The 20,230-nt window shown below is 31.8% G+C and overlaps 1 protein-coding gene across 1 annotated transcript; it reads right to left on the bottom strand.

Annotated features, from left to right (window-relative positions):
- Positions 1-1,168: 1,168 nt before the first annotated feature.
- Positions 1,169-8,829, bottom strand: LOC132299745 (sodium/hydrogen exchanger 1-like). The gene is made up of 14 exons (XM_059796543.1): positions 8,503-8,829; positions 8,281-8,399; positions 7,648-7,745; positions 6,879-6,938; positions 6,748-6,794; positions 6,458-6,652; positions 5,780-5,826; positions 4,847-4,913; positions 4,168-4,268; positions 3,164-3,265; positions 2,627-2,765; positions 2,482-2,544; positions 2,307-2,390; positions 1,169-1,753 (listed from the first exon to the last, which is right to left on the bottom strand). Exons 1-14 carry the CDS (start codon positions 8,680-8,682, stop codon positions 1,430-1,432), a joined length of 1,626 nt encoding a protein of 541 aa, XP_059652526.1. The 5' UTR covers positions 8,683-8,829; the 3' UTR covers positions 1,169-1,429.
- Positions 8,830-20,230: the final 11,401 nt, after the last annotated feature.

The raw sequence follows: 20,230 nt of genomic DNA, 5'->3' as shown, positions 1-20,230 counted from the left end.
CCAAATGTGCTTCACTTTTAGGGGTATGTTTGTCATTTATCTTCCGTTATAAAAAAAAAATTTTAAAAAATAAATTTAGTTATGAATATGGGTCTCTTTTTGTTAAAACTACAAATATATTATTGGTATAACCGATTAAAATGTTTGATAATTCACACATGAAAAAGTCAAAAACGTTTTATTGAATCCTAAAAGCTAATATGTGTGTCTCTTAAACCTATTGATATGCATGTTTTTTTATGCATCACTGTTAATGTTAACTATAATAATTGTTTTTATTCCAATAAAATCATAAATTAAACTTAAGCTTTCTTATTCAATTAATCTAAAATATATTTGCACAACAAAGCACATCAAATCACTTTTTCTTTAAAGGTAGAGGTAAAGTATTTTAAAGTGAAATGATACACATTCTTAATTTAGAGTTTGGAGTAAGTACTTTGTCGCCAGTGGTTAGGTTGTTCTCCGTGTTTGAGAGTTTGTATTCGACCCTTACACCCTTCTCTTCTCCTCTAACAACTAACCACTAGCATTCTTGTCCCGAAAAAAAATAAAATAAAATAAAAATAAAAAATAAAAAGTTTGGGAAGAGAAAGATTTCCCTGTTTCAAAACATCTTTACAATTTCCTTGCCCTGAGAAGCATTGTCTGTTGAAATGAAATTGTCTAATTCACCCCAAAATGCAAGCACATCCTTATGATCTCTCCCACAATTAGACCACCTGCATGTTGGTTCTTGACCATCTTAAACAAATTATTTTTTTGATTTTTTTTACCATTCTATAACATAACATGTGATTATTGGTAAATACCTGATCTTGTCTTGATTATCACTCATTAAAAATTACTACCTGCATGTTGGTTCTTGACCATCTTAAACAAATTATTTTTTTGATTTTTTTAACCATTCTATAACATATCATGTGATTATTGGTAAATACCTGATCTTGTCTTGATTCTCACTCATTAAAAATTAAACAAATTTTACCATTCTGTCTAAACTTCTTGAAGAACATTAATATTGCAAAACCCTTTAACCAAAAAAAAAAAAAAAACACACATTAATATTGAAAATTCATCCCTTTCACTGAATCAAAATGTTTCACACAGTTTTATAGTCTTCCAACTGAGCTTCCAAATAAACACACACACACAATACACATTCATATAAATCGCACAACAAAAGAAATTTCGATTAATTTGCACTATTAATTGATAACATGAACAAACTATTTTTTCCCGGAAAATGATAACATGAACATTTTTTTTCCCCGGAAATTGATAACATGAACATTTATTCCAGCATAATCTACAAAAAACATATTTAGAGTGTTCAAATGATCTAATGGCCTTTACTTTACACGGCAACATTTCTTGCTTTCTTTTAGCTAAAAAAAAAGGGATAAAAACAAATGGTTGAACTCTGGATTCAGGGAATCTCATCTGCTGCACCAGTTGGTGAACCAGGAACAAATGGAACGAATCCCCGTCCACCAAAAACCGGCCTCATAAATCTATCATCGAATTTCCTCCAAAAGTAGTGAACTGTGGAAGTTGTGTGTGTCATCAGCAACCTTAAGCTACTTCTCTTGAGGCCTGGTTGATTGTCACCGCTAGTATTTGGCTCTTCACCTTCAAAGAAGGGTAGTCTCAAGTCTTCTAGGCTTGCAAAATCAGTGGCGTCAGAAACTAATGGTTTCGCGTGTCGTAACAGCACTGTTTCAATCAGAGGCTTTGTTATTGAACCAAACACCTGTTGAAAAAAAAAACTGCATATCAACATTCAAGCATGCGTAAAAATTCAATTTATAGAAGATTAAATGAATGTGTATCCTGTTTATACCGAAAGATGAAACCACAACTTGAAAAAAAATGCTGCTGATTACTTCACCAAATGAACACTCAGTCCAGTCGAAATGAAAAACATAGAATTCGACTTTTCTCCCTTTCTCTCACTGGCCTTGTGTTGAGGGTGTGTCGTATTCTAGCCACTTATCTATACTAATATAAAAGTGTATACATTTTATTTATTTATATATATTTTCAGTAATTTTAGCTCATTTTATATCAATTAAAATAGAGATCTATTACAGCTCGTTTCATTTTCCTAAAAGGCACGTAATGTTTGACAACCTCAAGAAAAATTGTTCAATAATCGATTCTTCTTTAAAACAAATTGGATTTAGTCCATTTCTGTCATATCAAATTGGCTTCTAGTATTGAAAAAAGTAGTATTGTAAAATAAAGGGATGTTTTAGCCTAACTGAATATATCTGTTAAAACTAGAAAAGTACCAATAAACCTACCACTGTGCTGAAGAGAACGACGAGAATGATACTGGTGATCATCAGTGAACCCTCTTGTGTTACTGTCTCCTCAGTTGCTGAAAACTGTAACAAATAGATTGCCAATTCAATATTCGGGCAAAAAGAGTCGAATGTCTGGACACTTAAGCTACGAGTTCGAATATATGTTATTTACCTGGTTGTAAGACAAAGCAATTGTAACTGCACCTCTCATTAGACCTGCCCACCATATGATGAACTGGTACTTCAAAGAGTTGGAAAAGTAAAAAAAATTGGAATGAAAAGACAGTGATGTGCTGAAAATGACCACAAGTATTCACCTGTTGCCGAAACTCAATTTTGTCACTGTCTCTTCGTTTAATGCAATTACAAAAATTTGCAAGAGGGTACACGAACGCTGCCCTTCCGACCAACACCAATGCGAACAAAGTTGAGCTGACAGCAATCGAAGTTCCTGCACTGAATGGAAGAGAATGAGAAAAGTTAATTTTATGTATTCATCAAACCTTAAGAAAGAGAATAAGAAAGTGTCGTGTGATGTCAATCTAAAGGCCAGTATATGGTAGGACTATTTCATTTTTGCTAGAAAAATCCAAATCATACTGCTCAAGGTCATTAGAAGGGGTTTAAGGCTTCCTAATATCCAACTTTGATTTGGCACCTCTCCCTTCATGAGGTGGGGCAAGCCGACGAACCAAGATATCTACATTCACCATCATCATAACAATCTGGAAGTTATTTAACAATTTGTATTTGGTTGAACTAATCCCGTATTTTCATGTCAATCTATCAAGGATTAACTAATTGGCAAACAACTTCTAGCTTTATATTTTAAAATGACATGGTACTGAAATTACCTTGCTTTGCTTGCTCTCCATTTGTCAATGTCTAATGCATCCATGCCCACATATAGGAATATAAAAGTTTCCGCAATGAATGAAATTGTTGCAAAGGAGTGCCTGAAAATACGATACGAATCCAATTTGAGAAATTCATGCTTATTATGCCTGACTAATAAATTTTTGTTATTGTTATGGCTTTTTCTTGTAAATAAAGATATAAGATCTCTTATATCTGCGAGTACGAGGTCAAAATTGTAAAATGTGTTGCGTAAGAGTCTGATAAAACAACACACATAAGGAATAGGAAACAGGGCTGAAAAATGAAATAAATTGGACCATAATTAAGAACCAAAATAATAATAATACTAATAATAAGGGAAAAACAACAATTAGTTAGTTGTCCATCTGAATTTTGAGATTTTCAAGTGATATACACTCTACTGTTTCTATGCATGATATTTTATGTCCTTCTTTCAAATTTAATCATTGATTTTTTATGTTCTTCTTTCTATTCTAACTATTTTTACTTGATTTTGTAGGCCTTATGACCTTATCTAGTAGTTTGATAATATTCAGTTGTATTTTATGAATCGAAACATTTTTCATGCACACCAGAACTTCTGCATGTAAAGTTTGGTTTTAAATGTTGGATGAGCAATATTATTTATTTTTGCTCATTCACATTATATGTGTCTGCCAACACGGGTTGATTTAAGACTTCCAGTACTTACACAGCTTCTAACCATTAAGTCCCCAAATCGACTTGATGTTACACCAATGAATATATAGAAAAGGAGTGAATAAATTTAGTGTGAGTGATTTATCTAGATTCAGTTCTGGCGAGTTATTCTCATACTCATTCTTGCTTACACTGATAGAACCTTCAACTCAACTAGTAATTTTAGCAATAATTTTGATTACCATTTTTGAAAATTAATAACCATTTAAATGAAACATGTGTAAATTATAATATGTCTCCTCGAAAGTAATATATAAAAATTCAAGAGGATATATCTCACTTGGTCGTTATCCGAGAGCTTTCAGTAACGTTGTGCCATGTGTAATGCGACATGACAATCCCACAGAAGAAAACTGTCAAAATCCCACTAAGAGACAACAGCTGCAACACAAAACAAAAAAACTAATTTATCAGTTTTCAAGATATCTGTAACCAAGAAATGTACTCATAATCATCCGAACAACTCCCACCAAAATTTACTGTGTCTAGGTTTATATTAATTACACAGTCACCAAGTTAAACTAACTTCTTTTTGAATTAAAGTTTATTTCATTTCTGTCATACCAGATAAAATTACTCTCTTTGCCTGGTAAATTTTCTAAATAATCGAAGGGCACACAAAACTGACACTGACAAATGAAACAGAGTTGAGAACTATGCCATTAAAAAGTATAAACCAATTGACGATTGTGCACTAAGGGAATAACAAAGTTATTGAATAACAATGCATGAAAAAGTAAACATTTTAAATTCCATAACATCTCTCTGTTTTCTCTCAATATCAAAAACTCAATTTCTATAGAACTTAATTTCAGCGGGAATAAGTTGTGTGTCTGCTCATACTTATTGTATTCAAGAAAAAAACGACATAAAAAAATGTTTTGGAGGGTAAAGAGCAAATAAAATTTCAAAAGAGATATGGCTTTTAAAAGAAATTTTGGAATGTTTTGTTTTGGTACCTCAGCAATCATGTAGGAAAAATAAGCCATGAGCATCATGATTGCAACTTCACGGTCCGTGGAATGTCTGTTAACAAAAGAACAATGGTGTCAAGATTAATTAAAGCCACAAATATATGGAATAGATGTCAAAAATTGCCCCAAATATAAGATCTGATGACTAAAAGTAAGTAATAGAAGCTTCCACTATTGCAACAAGTCGAGTTTGTTGCCACTATTACACCTTTTAAGTTTCACTCTTAAGTACCAAATTACCAATGTATATCTTCCTCTTAATTTCTTTAACACGACTGTTCATGCATTTTTTTTTTTTCTTTTTAGCTACAATTACTTTTGGCCAGTCCTAATATTTAAGAAAATAAAAAGGAAATAATGTTACAGAAATGTTACATCACTAGTTTCTCTCCAACATTATGTCATATTGATATGCTTATTATTCTTTTTTTCCAAGAGATTATTAAGAAATACTTTAGAACCGCATCCTGCCATATAAGAGTGGGCACAAAATTCTGAAAAGAAGGTTGAGGTATAACATTACCAAAAAGATAATATCCATATAACTCGATACATCTCCGACCTACTAAGACACATGTAGAATTTCATTCTTCGACTTCATTTTGATTTTATTTCGTAAGAATAATTATTACATTTTATTGAATGGTTCTTTTAAAGGTGTAAATTTTCCTTAAACTTCATATCAGTACTAAGTTTGAGCAATTATGAAAGCTACACTCAGCACAGAAATTTGTGATTGGATCAGGTTCAGTTAATGAGCTATGGTTTCAACACCTCCATAAGAGATATCTGTTTAAACATGTTGAAACTATCCAGAGAAGGATCGGGTCCCCAGTTAAGAATGCAGAAATATGAATGAATAAAGCGCACAGCCGATGCAACAACAAATGTGAACAAAAACCCGATTCACTAGTGTACCTTCCAAAGTAAAGCGTCTTTATGCCATAAGCACTTAAAAGTCCCACCTGAGATGTTGCCAAAGAGATCAAGTTAGACAACAATGCATTCCCGCAACTAGAAAATTCAAATTCTGCAAGGTGTAAAAAATGTGTCAAACTTGAGGCTAACGTCACAGGCAATTGCTGAGTTAGAAGAATCGAAGGGATGAGAAGGAGCATATGGATTTTGAGCACCACCAAAATAAAATGGAGTTTTAAATAATATATATGTGTAAATTAAAGACTATACTGGAAACATAAATATAAATTTAAATTAGATTCAAGAGGAGACTGAAGAATATAAAATAAAAAATTTAAGAAAATAACTTGAACAATATGCCATGTCCTAGACAAATTTTATACTGGATTGAATTCTCTTCTGTGACTATAATGCAAATGATGTGGTCATTACTTCACTAAACTTAACCCAAGAGTGGAAACAGAAAGCACAATACATAAACATTTCCTTGTATTCGGAAAGATGCATGATCAATCCAATTGGGAGAATATATATATATCTATATATATATATATCCCAATGAATGAAAGAAGATAGTCTTAATATATGGACTAGGGTTTATCATTTGAGTGAATTGATTTTGTCAATGCTGGAAAATAAATTATAAAGCTAATTGTAAGTTAAGATACTACAACTTACTGCAACACCAAGAAGAGTACTGGTAAAGAAGAGGTATAGGAAAGTTCCCAACAACTTTAAGGCAATCAAGGGTTCAAGGTTGCTGAAATCAGTTGACTGGACCGCATTGAAAAGCACAATAGAGGTAGCATCATTTACAACTCCCTCTCCGAATACAGCACTGTATAGGAAGGGTGTATCTTCTTGACTGAGGACCTTAAACATGAGGAAAAGATCATAAATTAATGGCACATGTCAAATATCGTGAACACACCATTCACCATAGTCCCGAATAAGATTTTTGCATTTACCTGCAATGTACACACTGAATCCGTAGCTGACAATATGGCACCAATGGCTGCAGGTATATTAATTTCAAATAATCAATCTATAAGAATGAAAGTTAATCGATATAAAAAAATAAAAATTGATCATTCGTTACCTAGGTAATCTTGAATATCCAGGGTTTTCAAACCAATCTTCTTAAATAGAAAATAAGCACCTACAAAAGTTTCAAACAAAAAACAGAAAAAGTGAGATTGTTATTTTGATGAGATAAAAAATGAGGAAGAAGTACTATGATGCTACTGAGTCACTAGAGGATTAGTATTATTAAAATGCAGGGTAAGAGCTATAAGCAGAGAAAATAGCTTATCCGATTTTTCAGGTGAACGGCTTCTAAAATGCTAGCAAAAATGTTAACAACTTGTCAATTACTTTCATTTTGGAGAACTTGAAAATTTTATATTTAACAATTGGGTATAAGCATACAAGAACACTTTGAGTGAGCCTCATACTCTCCTTTTCATTTTGTTCTCTGTGTTTTTTTTTGCTTAAAACCAAACTGATAAAAATATCCAAGCCTTCTCTTCTCTCCTCCACTCTATTTCCCCCAAAAAAAATATAAATAAATAGTATTAACTTCATGAAAGCTAACAAGCTGATGTATTGTATCAGAATAGCAGGTCAATAAAATAAATTAAATGGCTTAAAGCCATTGAAAGAAGGCACCAAAATTGTTTAGAATCAAGTGATGGATCATAATGCATCTAACTTGACTATTAATACATACATTAGGGAAAAGGAAAAGATGAATTTTAGGGTTTTTGTAATTTAGAAATGGAAGAAACATAATTGTTGGGAGACTGAATCTAGTTGAAATCTGGATGAAGAATCAATAGTGAAAAAACATGAGAGATTGCAAAACTCACCTACTGATATGAGACAAAATGATATAATCGTACCAAATACTCCGAATGAAAATATTATTGAGAAGTTCTTAAAGAATTGCTTTTTCTTGACCTGAAAACTGGAACAAAATTCAAAAGTCAAAATGACTGATAAACAAGTACAAACACAGTTTAAGAAAATCATTCATATGGTAAATTAAAATCTCAAACCTACCAAACAAAATCCTGTTTCACCAACTTCAAAAAAGGGTAGACTAAATTCAAGCCAAAAAGCACAGTCATTAAAACCCATAAATCTGAGAAAAATTCTTCCCCAGAACGAACTAGAATTTATATAGATTTAAATAAGAACCAAACTGGCTCATCACCTCACCATACAATTTCTTTGTAGTAAATATTAATAAATAAACAAATATACATAATGTAAAAAATTAAAATTTAAAAAGTAAAAAGCAGTTCAGCGCACCGTCTCTGGCATTGCAGAGTCCGAAGAGAGTCAAATATACATAGACTTACCTCCGCATACAAAGAGGTTATTTCCCATTTCCGAACTCGTGAACACATAATATAGCAACCTTACTATTGCGCCAATGTTCATACTCAAATATACATAATATAGAAATATATATATATATATAAGGAAAATGATCATACCCAGCATTGAAAATAATTGGGGGCAGCAAATAAATGAAGAAAAGCTCTTCACTGAACACAAGTATGGGCGAGCTTTTCCCTTTAGTCACCAACAGTACCACGAACCCAGAAGCCAAACCCTAATCCAAACAATACACCATCAAAATGGAACAATTAACGCAAATAAACCAAACTAATCGAAACCCACTTCACTGACTTAAAAACAAGCACAATTCTACAAACCAGAAGAAGAGCAGTGATGGATTCATTAGCCCACCGATTCTCCTCCAAAAGATGTCCAATGACGATGCAAGTGCAGAGAAGAGCTATGAAAACAGTAATGGCTATTATGGTGCTGCTATTGAAAAACGATGACGAAATAGGTAGCGAAGAAAGTCTCTGAATTGTCTCAGAAATCGCCATTTTTGAAGTTCTCTTGCTAAATTTGGCATTCACAATTGGGGTTTTAAACTTTGAAGAAATGGGTACAAATAAATTTGGTAATGAAGAGATTTAATTAGAAAATAGAACTATTGTGATAGATCTCCGAGTTCTACGTATTGGTTGTCATGTGGTTCTCTTCTACTCCAGGGGTGTGTGAAGAATGGTAGATGAGCTGTTTTTTATTCTCTGCGGTGGGAGTTTTTTGTGATTGTTGCAGTCTGACAGATGTTGCGTGAAGAATATAATCTCATAAGTTAAAATTACCAGAATACCCACATATTTCTAAAATGACATGACTATTCTTCAAAATAGAATGTTGTGGGGGGTTTTGATTGGTGAGAGTTGGCCTGTTTTAGGAGAACTAGGGATTACAGGATTAGAGATTGTGTGGATTGCATGGGTCATAAGTGGATGGGATGACCGTTAGTTGGCGCCTAAAAGTTTACTCAGTCGTATTTGAAACTCTTGTACTCTACTAGAAACACGTGGCATTTCTAAGAATATATTGTCATTTACAGCAACCCAAAATGACAAAAGGGGTGTTTAGTATGATCATGTGAATCTCTTGATTATATATAAATATAAGAGGTATGCCATTAAATGATGCTGGTTGTGTTGTGCATCTCCATATTAAGGTAGGAGGAACGTCCTGATGTGGGTCCCACGATAATAGCCTCTCTCCATATAATGTCAAGCACATGTTTGAGCTCATAATTGATCCATCAAACTTTTTCTTAGTTCAATTGTGGCATAAATTGATAAATACAAGTGTTGAGTTCATCAAGCTTAAGCTTGACTAGGGAAGACTGAAGAGCCTCCCTAATTTATTTTATTTTATTTTTTATTTTTTGAGATTTTTGTTTACAGATCTTTTATAATAAGAGTTAATTTCAATAACACTCCTTAAGATTTGGCTAAATATCACCCTCAAATATCTTTCGAAAATAATTATCATTTAGGTCCATTTTTACTTTTCCGTCATAATTTCCGTTAAAAATATGTAAAAGACAATTTTGCCCCTACATACACTTTGACTTGGTCAAAGGTGCTTTCAATCTTAAAAATAAATAAATAAAAAGACTACAATACCCCAGCAAAAGCAATCATTACCCCCTATCTCTCTCCCTCTAAAACCCATACAAACTCTTCGCCAATCCTCTACTTCTCTCTCTCTCACTCTATATCTCTGACTTTCTCTACAGGCAATAACATAGCGGTCGCAGAGCATGTCTGTTAGCTTTAAAAACAAGCACCTCTAGAAAAATAATTAAAAATAAAGAAAATTAGACTTCCTCTCTCCTAATCAACGTAATTTGTCGTGGTCCATTTTAACCACGGTTCCGCTTCCTAATTGTGGTTAATAAACTGTTATCGTTACCCTATGGGGCATCGACGATGGTGGACGATGATGACACCGACAATTGTGCTACGTGATATTTTTCTCCAACAACGGTCATCACCATCCATGTTCGTGACCCTCAGAAAAAGACAAATTTGAACTAAGTTCTTCTCTTTGTCAGCGTCATCATCGTTCACCACTACCATAATCATCTATCCACAACAATTATTTGTCATCAATTGATGCCAATTGTAAAACACAGGAACACTTACTTCTCTCAATTTCGGAACTAACCTAACCAGATTCACATTCTCGTATCAAATCAAAAACACATTCATACACATCTGTGTTTGATTGAACCTAATTTTTTTTTCACTGATTAACCTAATTTCACAAAACAAAATTGGCATCTCCGGCAGGAGTGATGGCATCTTCCTGTTTTAATTTTGGTGGTTGGGTTATAGAATCGGTGGTGGTGGTGGTGGCGGTAGGGAGAGAGAAGAACGGTGACGGTGGTGGTGGTTGTGACGGTGGAGAGAGATGAATGGTGGTGGTGGTGGAGAGAGAAAGGTACAATGGTGGAGAGAAAGAGGAGTATGTATGTCTTGTGTAATATATATATATATATATTTATTTATTTATAATATATACGTGTATATATATATGTCTGTGTATATATATGTGTGTGTTTGGTATATTTATATAATTTGTAAATTTGCAAAATTTAAATGATATTTTAGTCTTTTAATTCAATTGTTTAGGCAAAAGAGTTGTTTTGACAAAGTCAATGGGTATTTATGTCATTTTATATCGTGTTAGAATTGTTGAGGTATGAGTGAAAAACGGAACAAAAGTTTGTAATGTGAGTGATAGTTATTTTCGAAAAATATTTGAGGGTGATATTTGGCCAAACATGAAGAAGTGTCAGTGAAATTAACCCTTATAATAATTGTGGCATCCGGCCAGAAAAATTTGCTTTCAGTAATTTATGTGGATGTCTCTTAATAATTTGTTTGGATGTGTCTCAATTGTGTAGACACGTTTGAAAAATCGTTAACAAATAAAATGTGCGAAGCAAACAATATTTATATAGCGGAGTAGACCATAACAGAAGGTACCAAGGCAAACCTCCAAATGATCAAAAATGGGTAGAGCGTGCAGAAGTCTAACAGGGTCAAGTTAGCGAGGACGTCAAGGCCAAAAATAAAGGAGTGAGGACGTTGGGTACCAAGAGAGTGTGATTACAACGTCCCGCTTCGCTTGAGAGAAAAGTTGCACGCACTTACAAAAAAAAAATACGTTTAGCGAGGAACCGAAAATGTTAGATCCTAAGAGGGAGTGATTATAACGTCCCGCTTCAGTTAGAAAAGAAATTACTTGTACTTATATGTGTAAATGCTTTCTAAATATGTAGACGCATTTTTAAAATCGTAAGTAAATAGTATGTGAAGCGGACAATAAGACGAGTTATTATTATTTTCTTTATAATTTTAATTATACAATGCTTCTTTGATCCCCAACCTAGTATTTCTGATTGTGCCCCCGCTCTAACTACTTAAATGAAAATGACAAGTATCTACAAAATTGAAATCATAATGGGATATACTGCATCACATAAAAAGATCCACTTATCAACGACCTAATTTCTAACTTGATTCAATTTGAAATCATAATCGATCTCAAAGTTTTAATTGGGTGAAATTTAATTTGTTGCCATAAATTAATATTTTATCCTAATTATGTCATAAAATTAAAATCCAAGGTGATGACGTGTAGGTATTTCATTCCCAGATTATGACATTTCTATTCCAGTGTCCAAATTCTTCCTCTCAATATAAACAGGTCTTGTTGATTAATACTCTCATATATATTTTTTAAATAGCATATACATATTTATAAAATATCGCCTCCGAAAGAGTAGTTGTATAATTAAAAAAAAAAAATTATTCACTTGTAAAAGTAGGATAAAAAATATTATTTCTTTTTAGATGGGAGTAAAAACATTAAAATAATAATAATAATAATAATAATAAATATTAAGATATTTAATATATGCACATATAAAGTATGAGAATATATTATTACAGCCAATTTAGAATGTATGCATATATGTTGCTCTCAAACTCTCTTGAGATTTATAACCTGTGAAGTCTGAATGTTTTTGGCTGATAGTTCCTATGAATTATAAAAAATAAAAAATAAAAGGGCAAAGTCCGAAAAAACCCGACTTTCAACCTTTTCCATTAAATTCTCCTTTGACTATTTTTATTCCAAAATACTTCCTCAACTATCAGAGGGGCTAACAGATTCAACGGGACGTTAACTAAGGATGCAGAATGACTAAAGTATCCATTAGGCAAAATTTTGAGTTTGCTTTCTTTTATCATTCATCTCTCTAATTGGGCTAAAGTTCATATAACTAGAGAAATTGTTGACTGATTTATGTTCGTAACTTCCAAGTAAATTATTTCTGGACTTTATTCTCGGTGTGTTTTATTCTCTCTTGATCAATATTTTTCTAGGGTTTTTTTTCTGTGTGATTGATCTAGACTTTTTTTTTTTTTTTTTTCCTTTGGTTTGGGGGTGATCTGTTTGGTATCAATCTTGATAGAAGTATCAGTTTTCAAAAGGAGAAAAAGTCTGATTGTTTTCATTTTTCCATTCCTCCATAGTACTTACATATGTACATTAATACTATATATAGGATACTCACAAATTCAATTTTTTATTTCTTGTATGTCTTCATTTAGTTGATGGAAACAAAATAGGGATTACTGATTTTACTGATTTTGTTTCCAATTTTTACTTTTATTTATTTATTTATTTTTATTTTTTATTGTTACTCCTTTTTCTCCGGCCTCATTCAATTTCATAGAAAATCAAACCAATGTAAGCAAATCACACCCATATAATTATTTTTTAATTTTGTATTCAATATCTATATAAGCTTGTTAAATGCATTGTATATGCATTGTATTGGAACTGTAGTTTTATTCTATTCAATTGCTTCAAACACCACCAATTGGTCTTCCTGATAATGGGTTTTAACTTTTGTGTACTAATTTTATTTTTTTATTTTTATTTTTTTTCTTTTACTAAGTTATGTTGAGTGTCTGATTTGTTTCATCTTTCTATACACAGTATAAAAGATCTTTCCCAAATACACAGTAAAACATTATTTGAATTGGATTCTTTTAAGGACCTAATACTGATTAGTTGCTTAGAGTTATAATAAAGTGATCGGTCTTAGAATCCTCAAAACTTTACCTATGAATATTGTGAAAAGAAAAAATTTCTTAATAAAATAGAATTTTTCTTATTTTTCTTAGGTGAGGGTTACTTCAACACAAAAAGCTAATGAAAGTCGTTTTAAGGTACCTACGTCAACACGAAACACTCATACATTTTCTTGAAGGTATACTAATTTAAATTAATTTTAATAATTGATTAATATATAGGGGTCAGCAATGGACATATGCTCATTCAATTTGATTTTTTCATTTGTCAGGTGACTATATTACACACAAGAAAAGTTGGACTAATGTTTTGAGATGTGCTTTTGATGGGAGTTAGAAGAAAGTTGATTTTTGATGGTTTAATTTGATAATGTTGTGAAGGAAAAAGGACTTTGTTTTTTTTTGTGGCACTGAAAAATATTTATATTATTGGTCATGTGTTTTTACTTTTGGTGATTGTTAATATGTTACTATTGTGGTTTTTATGGTGATGGACTTGGTGTTTTTATGTTATTCTGTGTGTTTATTTATTTTGACAGCAACAAGAAATTGAACACGGATACTACATATATATCAGGCATAAGGGTATTATTGTCTCAAAAATATTTGGGAAACAATTAATGTCCACTTTTGCATTCTCGGTTAACATCCAATTGGATCTCTTATCCCCTTCTGATAGTTGAGAGGTTTTTTTTTAATAAAAATAATCAAGGGGGTTTAATGGAAAAGGGTGAAAGTCAGAGGAGATTTTTTGGACTTTGCCCTAAAAAAAATTGCATCTTACTCTCTTGTCATAATTTTTTCGTTTAATTAGGAGGTAAAATGACTTTATTATCCTTTTTATTAAAAAAATATATATATCATTGAATAGAAAATATATCAAAATGGATGATAAAATCATTTAACTCCTCATTGAAAGAACGAGTAACCACAATGGAATAAAGTAATTTTTTTTTTTATATTTTAGAAGGTTATTTGTCAAAAACATTGTTCAAATTATTATGTGCCACAAAATAATAATACAAGAATTTAAGTGCAATTAAGTGTTATATATATATGTTTATTGATGGACATGTTCATAACATGATCTCCATCTACCGATCAATTCAACAGTACAATATATGTATATATATATGTGTATGTGTATATATATACTCTGCATGTGCATCTGACACTCAGAAATACAATTTGGGATCTGGTCTTAACAAGCAATCTTTGTTAAGTAAATAATTAGTCTTGGATTTTTGTGGTTTTGGAGGGCAAAATCTGCCAAATCTGCGCCTATGGATCAGCATCCAGATCACAGCAAAGTACATGAACCAACAAGATCCTCCCAGACAACTACCGAGTAGAATTATTTATACGAGCGAGTCTCCAAAAGAGGGCGGAGCCAGGTTGCAAAGCGGGTTAAGAGAAAGAGTAATATTATATATAGACCGAGTTAAGAAGACTACTGCATATGGATTCACCGGATTATGAACTAATGTACAACAATATTAAAATTTTTTTTTGGACCTGGCTATAGCCCAGGTTAACCCTATCCGCCTCCAATATATATGTGTATTGTATTAACTCAGACAAGGTGAAATGTAAAATTATTAAATTTATTAAATTAATGCTATTATTTTTTGTTGACAAAAAAAATTTACTTTGTACACTCATTTCCTCTTACGAAAACTTGAATTAACGATTTTTCATTTTATTAGATTACAACGTATATAATTTATCAAATTATTAACTATGAAAGCTAGGAAAGTAAACTCGTCTTTTTTTTTTTTAGCCCTAGCGCATCAAGAAGTTTCGCGTTTAAAATTCAACTCCTCTTGGGTACAAATGATTTCTTGAAGGGTGTGAGTGTGTAAGTATTAACTAAAAAAAAACAAAAAAAAAAAAAAGATGTGGATATATAAGTACTAATTAGAAAATAATAATAATTTGTATAATGATAGAATGAGCCTTTAAGTGACAAGCACCCGTCTACTTTTTCACGTCCAAACCGCCCACATCACACCCACCCATAACGGTCCACTTTGTCACATGATAGCACGGTTTTGCTCTAAACTTTTATCCCAAAAACTTCAAACCTTAAAGATAATACTATTACATATAAATACTTTATTTGTTTTTTACATTCAAAAAATGATTGTATAATTGTAGTGTGCCTCACGACCCTCACACCTCCCGAAGCACACCCGCCACAAGATCTTTATAGTTTGCATATATGTTTGCCAACTCAATTATTTTCGTGTGTGTCTATTATATATGTATATTACAGTAATATAGTTGATTAAAAAATTTGACATTAATTGGCAGTGTGAGGGTGACTGCGCAGCTAGTGTGCATTTAAAAAGCACCACCTGAAATGGACAGTGACAGCGTATGTGGAAGGATCCAAATCAAAAGTAATCACGTGTTTCCACTCATCAAAATCACGTGTTACAATAAACACCAAAACAAAATTGTGATCACAGATTTCACTTAACTATGTTTGCGTCATCGATTTGAGTTAATTAAACGTACATAGATTTAGGAAGTATTAAATCGGTGCATTAAATTTAAAATTATAATTAATTTTTTTTTTAATTTTAAATCTCAATTGGGTGATCTCAAAGATAACAATATTGTATTTGTGTTGAATCCATCAATTCATTTATAATTATATTAAATTTATTTAATTAAATATGTTAAATTAACATGTCATAATAATATAAATAAGCATAATATTTTTATAATAACATAATAATATGAAATTTTAATTTAAGATGTGTCATGTTTTGACTTATTCTTTAAACAATCTATTTATTAAAGAGACTATGCTGTCAACACTTTGCTCATTAAACACGTGATTGCTTTTGATCTGGTGAGGGATCAAAGCCATCTCCATTGGGCCATTCGCCAGCAGATTGGAGAGCCCCGGAGTGGTCGGTATGGCCCGATTGGCTTTTAAAAATTAGAGTTAATTTCATTGACATCTTTTTAAATTTAGTCAAATATCACTTTAAAATAACTTTTGAAAATTACTATCACTCATATTATAAGTGTTTGTTCCGTTTTTCACTCATACCCCAACCGTTATATGCAGAGTTCTGACACCATATAAATTAACTAAAATACCCTTTGACTTTATCAAAATGGTTCTTTGACCTATAAAACTAGATTAAAAGACTATATTATCCTTAAATGTTTTTCAATTTACAATTATATATATATATATATATATATAAATGGAAAAGCTATTGTACAAAACTACCCCCACTAAAATCTGTCACCTCATAAAAATTATGGGTATTTATGTAATTTTAAAAACCAACCCATTCATCTCTCACGCACATTTCTCTTTTCCCTTCACATTGTCTGCAAACCCTCTCACCCACGCCGGCAGTGGAGGTTGTGGAGATCAGATAACCCAATTGTGAAATAAAAAAAAAAAAAACCAATTTAGTAATTAATCTCTCGTACACAAACCAATCAATCATAAACTAATTCAATAAAAGAAAAAATTGAGACCAATAATTAACAAATATCTCTCAATATAGGTGAGAGATGCAGACTGCCTAGAGGCGGTTCGTGAAGGCCAGTCTGCAATTTCCAGCCGGAACCGTTCCTCCATTTTATATGGCGGTCGTGCTAGCCGCTGAAGTAACAATCTCTTTTTGTCTCTATATATATATATATATATATATGCCTGTATTATCTATATCTATGTGTTTATGACTTCAGATCTCTGATTACATTTATTCTTTAAGATCCATATTTACATCCAATTTGGCAATTAATTTAGATAGGAAAAAATGTTTTAATTCCCTTATTTAAATGACTAATTTAATTTTGAAAGGATCTAGCTGGGGATTTTATTATATAGATGTATATTCATTTTTTCTCCGGAATTAGATTTTGTTCTGTTTCAATCTGTTGTTTTGTATTGCAGAGTCTTAGAGTGGCATTGTTTTCTGGTGATTCATAAGCTGATGCTCAGAACGGTAATTTAGAGTCTCATCTTTACCCGGAAGTATTTCAGAATAGGTTTAGTATGCTCCTTTCAGACTTTTTTTTTTATAATTTCAAACAGATATCACAACCCCTAGGTTTGGAAGTGGCCGGTGGTCGTTTGTGGTTGAGAGAGAGGGGAATTTTGGCTGCCTGTCGGGGTTGGGATGGTAGTGGTAGCAGCGCCGGTGTAGGGGGTGGTGGTGGCCCCGTCGACTGCGATTTTGACAGTGTCAACGTCGATTTGGGTTTTTGTTTGTGGGAATGATTGTTTCAGATAAAACCTAGTCGGCATCGTTGCTGGTCTTCATCATCTTTGGAGTAGCTCCGTCGCCGTCGCCGTCATTGTCGTCATCACCGTCTTCATTGTTGCTGGTGCAAGGCCACCGAGCCTATTTGTATATATATATATATATATACACATATATATTTTAGAGAGAGAAACTGTTGGGGGCAATTTTGTCTTTTTAAATTTGTTAATATTTTAGCTTAAAATGAATTTTAAAAATAAAGGTAGATTTGTCTTTTCGCACGTTTTTAACGGTGTTAGTGACGGAATAGTAAAATTGAACCTAAGTGATAGTAATTTTCGAAAGTTATTTTAGAGTGATATTTGGCCAAACTTGGGGGTGTCAGTGAAATTAACCCTAAAAGTTAACAACTTCTTTGCTTACCATGGGGTCTTTTGGGTTTCGGTAAGGGTGACAAAATTTGACATGATTCATTAATATTATACAAATTAAATAGATTTAGGTTGACTTTATATGAGTTTGGATCGTAAATGAGTCGATACGATTAATCCGTTTAGTTAATTATTTAGGTTGAGAGTTTCAATCTGTTTAACTATACGTTATAAACAAATTTCTATTTAAGTTTCAAAATAACTATCTAAATTTGTGTCTTATAATTTATTCTTTTGTAAATTAAAGATTATTTAGTAATTTTGTTGTATTAAAACTTATATATTTTTTTAGTATTTATTATTTGGTTGAATATTGTTAATAATTTAAATAATATAATATTTTGTTTCAGTAAATAGGTCATTAAATGGGTTACACGTGTAACTTGTTTAATAAACAGGTCGGGTTAGTATTGAGTGTTCCTGACATGATTATTAAATGGGTTGTGTTCAGATTTAGTTGTTTAGTATAAGATCCTTATATCGACACGACACGATTATGATTCGCGAACACCAGGGGTGGAGGCAGTGTATGCTCAGGGGCACGTTGCCTCCTGGCTTGTCCCCGTTTACTATATAATATATGTACTAAGTTTATATATTTTTACATGTATATATGAAAAAATTCATATAATGCTCATCCTAAAAATTTTATTTTCTAAAATTATCTCTTAAATTTTGTATTTCTTCTATTTTTTACTCTTTAAATTCATTTAATTTCCTTTTAAATTTTTAAATCAAACTCCAATATTTCCCTTTCAAAATTCTCTCATTTTTCTTTTATTTTTAAATTTTTTGTTAACTGCTTATCTTTATTAAATTACTCATGACATATTATTTTGAGTAATTTTTCTTCTCTATCTCTTGAGTTATAGAATCTATATTTACTGTCGTAATTATTGATTTTTGTTTTTTTTAACATTGTGCCCTCCTCTGAATTTAATTTCTGACTGGTGAACACGAATTGTCACCTCTAGTTTTCGGTTGTAAAAACTCTTCTAATATTAAAAATTCTTTTAAAATATAATTTTCAAATATTAACAAATAAGTCAAATGAAAGTGATAATTTTTTTTTTCTCATGTATAAAAGCGAAAACAAAAACTATGCCAATCGACACCACAGTATAATTTATTGCATATTTACAATGGGTGTGCCTTCAGTTTGTGCCCTCGGCAATGTAATTCAGGAGTCCAAAAATTGAGCAATGGGCTTGCGGGGTAGAAGTGGTGGATTGTGAGTGGGCTCTATGGCATGATTGGTTCAATAGCCTTTGTTTATGCTTGCATGCTACAATGGAGTACTAATTTTGTTTCTCATCAATAAATTCTACTTCTAAAAATAAATTTAAATAATTGAATTATCAAGGTCATAAATTTAAGCGAGTGTCGTGTTGTTTGAGTGTTTGAATTGCTCTTCGCGTTCGAGAGCGTGTTGAAGTCTTATACGTTCTTCTCTAACTACTAACTCCTAATATTTTTACGATCAGACTTTATACAGCTAGATAAAAAAGAGTTGATCAAACTATTTTGACATATTGCCGCTTCAAAGCCAATCAAAAATGATTATGAATTTCAAGAATTGAGATTTTAAAAGTGTGATAATTGAATTATAAGTTGGACCTTTGTTATCTAAGAGTAATAATTCATGATATTTTTTGAATTTAGTTTGGTCAACAGACACATATTGTCGAGTTTTGAGTAAATGTTTCTAAGCCAATTTGATTGGATCAGTTGAACAAAAATCTTCTTAAAAAACAAGAACTTTGATTGGTCCACCTTTGTAATATTGAAGTTTGAAATGAAAAATGAAAAAAAGTTGGTGACCATTTGTTTAATTTGGATTTAGTTGAGTTATTAATTCCTAAAACATTTGTAATCATCTCTCTTCCTTTATCCTTATACATTCTATATTAAATAAGTTAAAAGATCACATAACACAACCATCGGTCCATACATATACCAGAACCTCCACTTCTCTACTAATTATATAAATCATCCAAACTATATATATTTAGTTGAGTTATTAATTCCTAAAACATTTGTAATCATCTCTCTTCCTTTATCCTTATACATTCTATATTAAATAAGTTAAAAGATCACATAACACAACCATCGGTCCATACATATACCAGAACCTCCACTTCTCTACTAATTATATAAATCATCCAAACTATATATATATATATATATATATATATATATATTTATGAGAGAGAGAGAGAGAGAGAGAGAGATTTGTGGGTGATGGGAGTGTTTTGAGGGAATTTTGGGTAGAGAGAGCATTCA

Source organism: Cornus florida, unplaced genomic scaffold, assembly GCF_030987335.1.
Source record: "Cornus florida cultivar Cherokee Brave unplaced genomic scaffold, ASM3098733v1 CherokeeBrave_3.0.0_Hap2_Chr03, whole genome shotgun sequence".
Classification (NCBI taxonomy): domain Eukaryota; kingdom Viridiplantae; phylum Streptophyta; class Magnoliopsida; order Cornales; family Cornaceae; genus Cornus; species Cornus florida.
The sequence above is the reverse complement of the archived record's forward strand: the minus strand, read 5'-3'. Positions and strand labels throughout refer to the sequence as shown.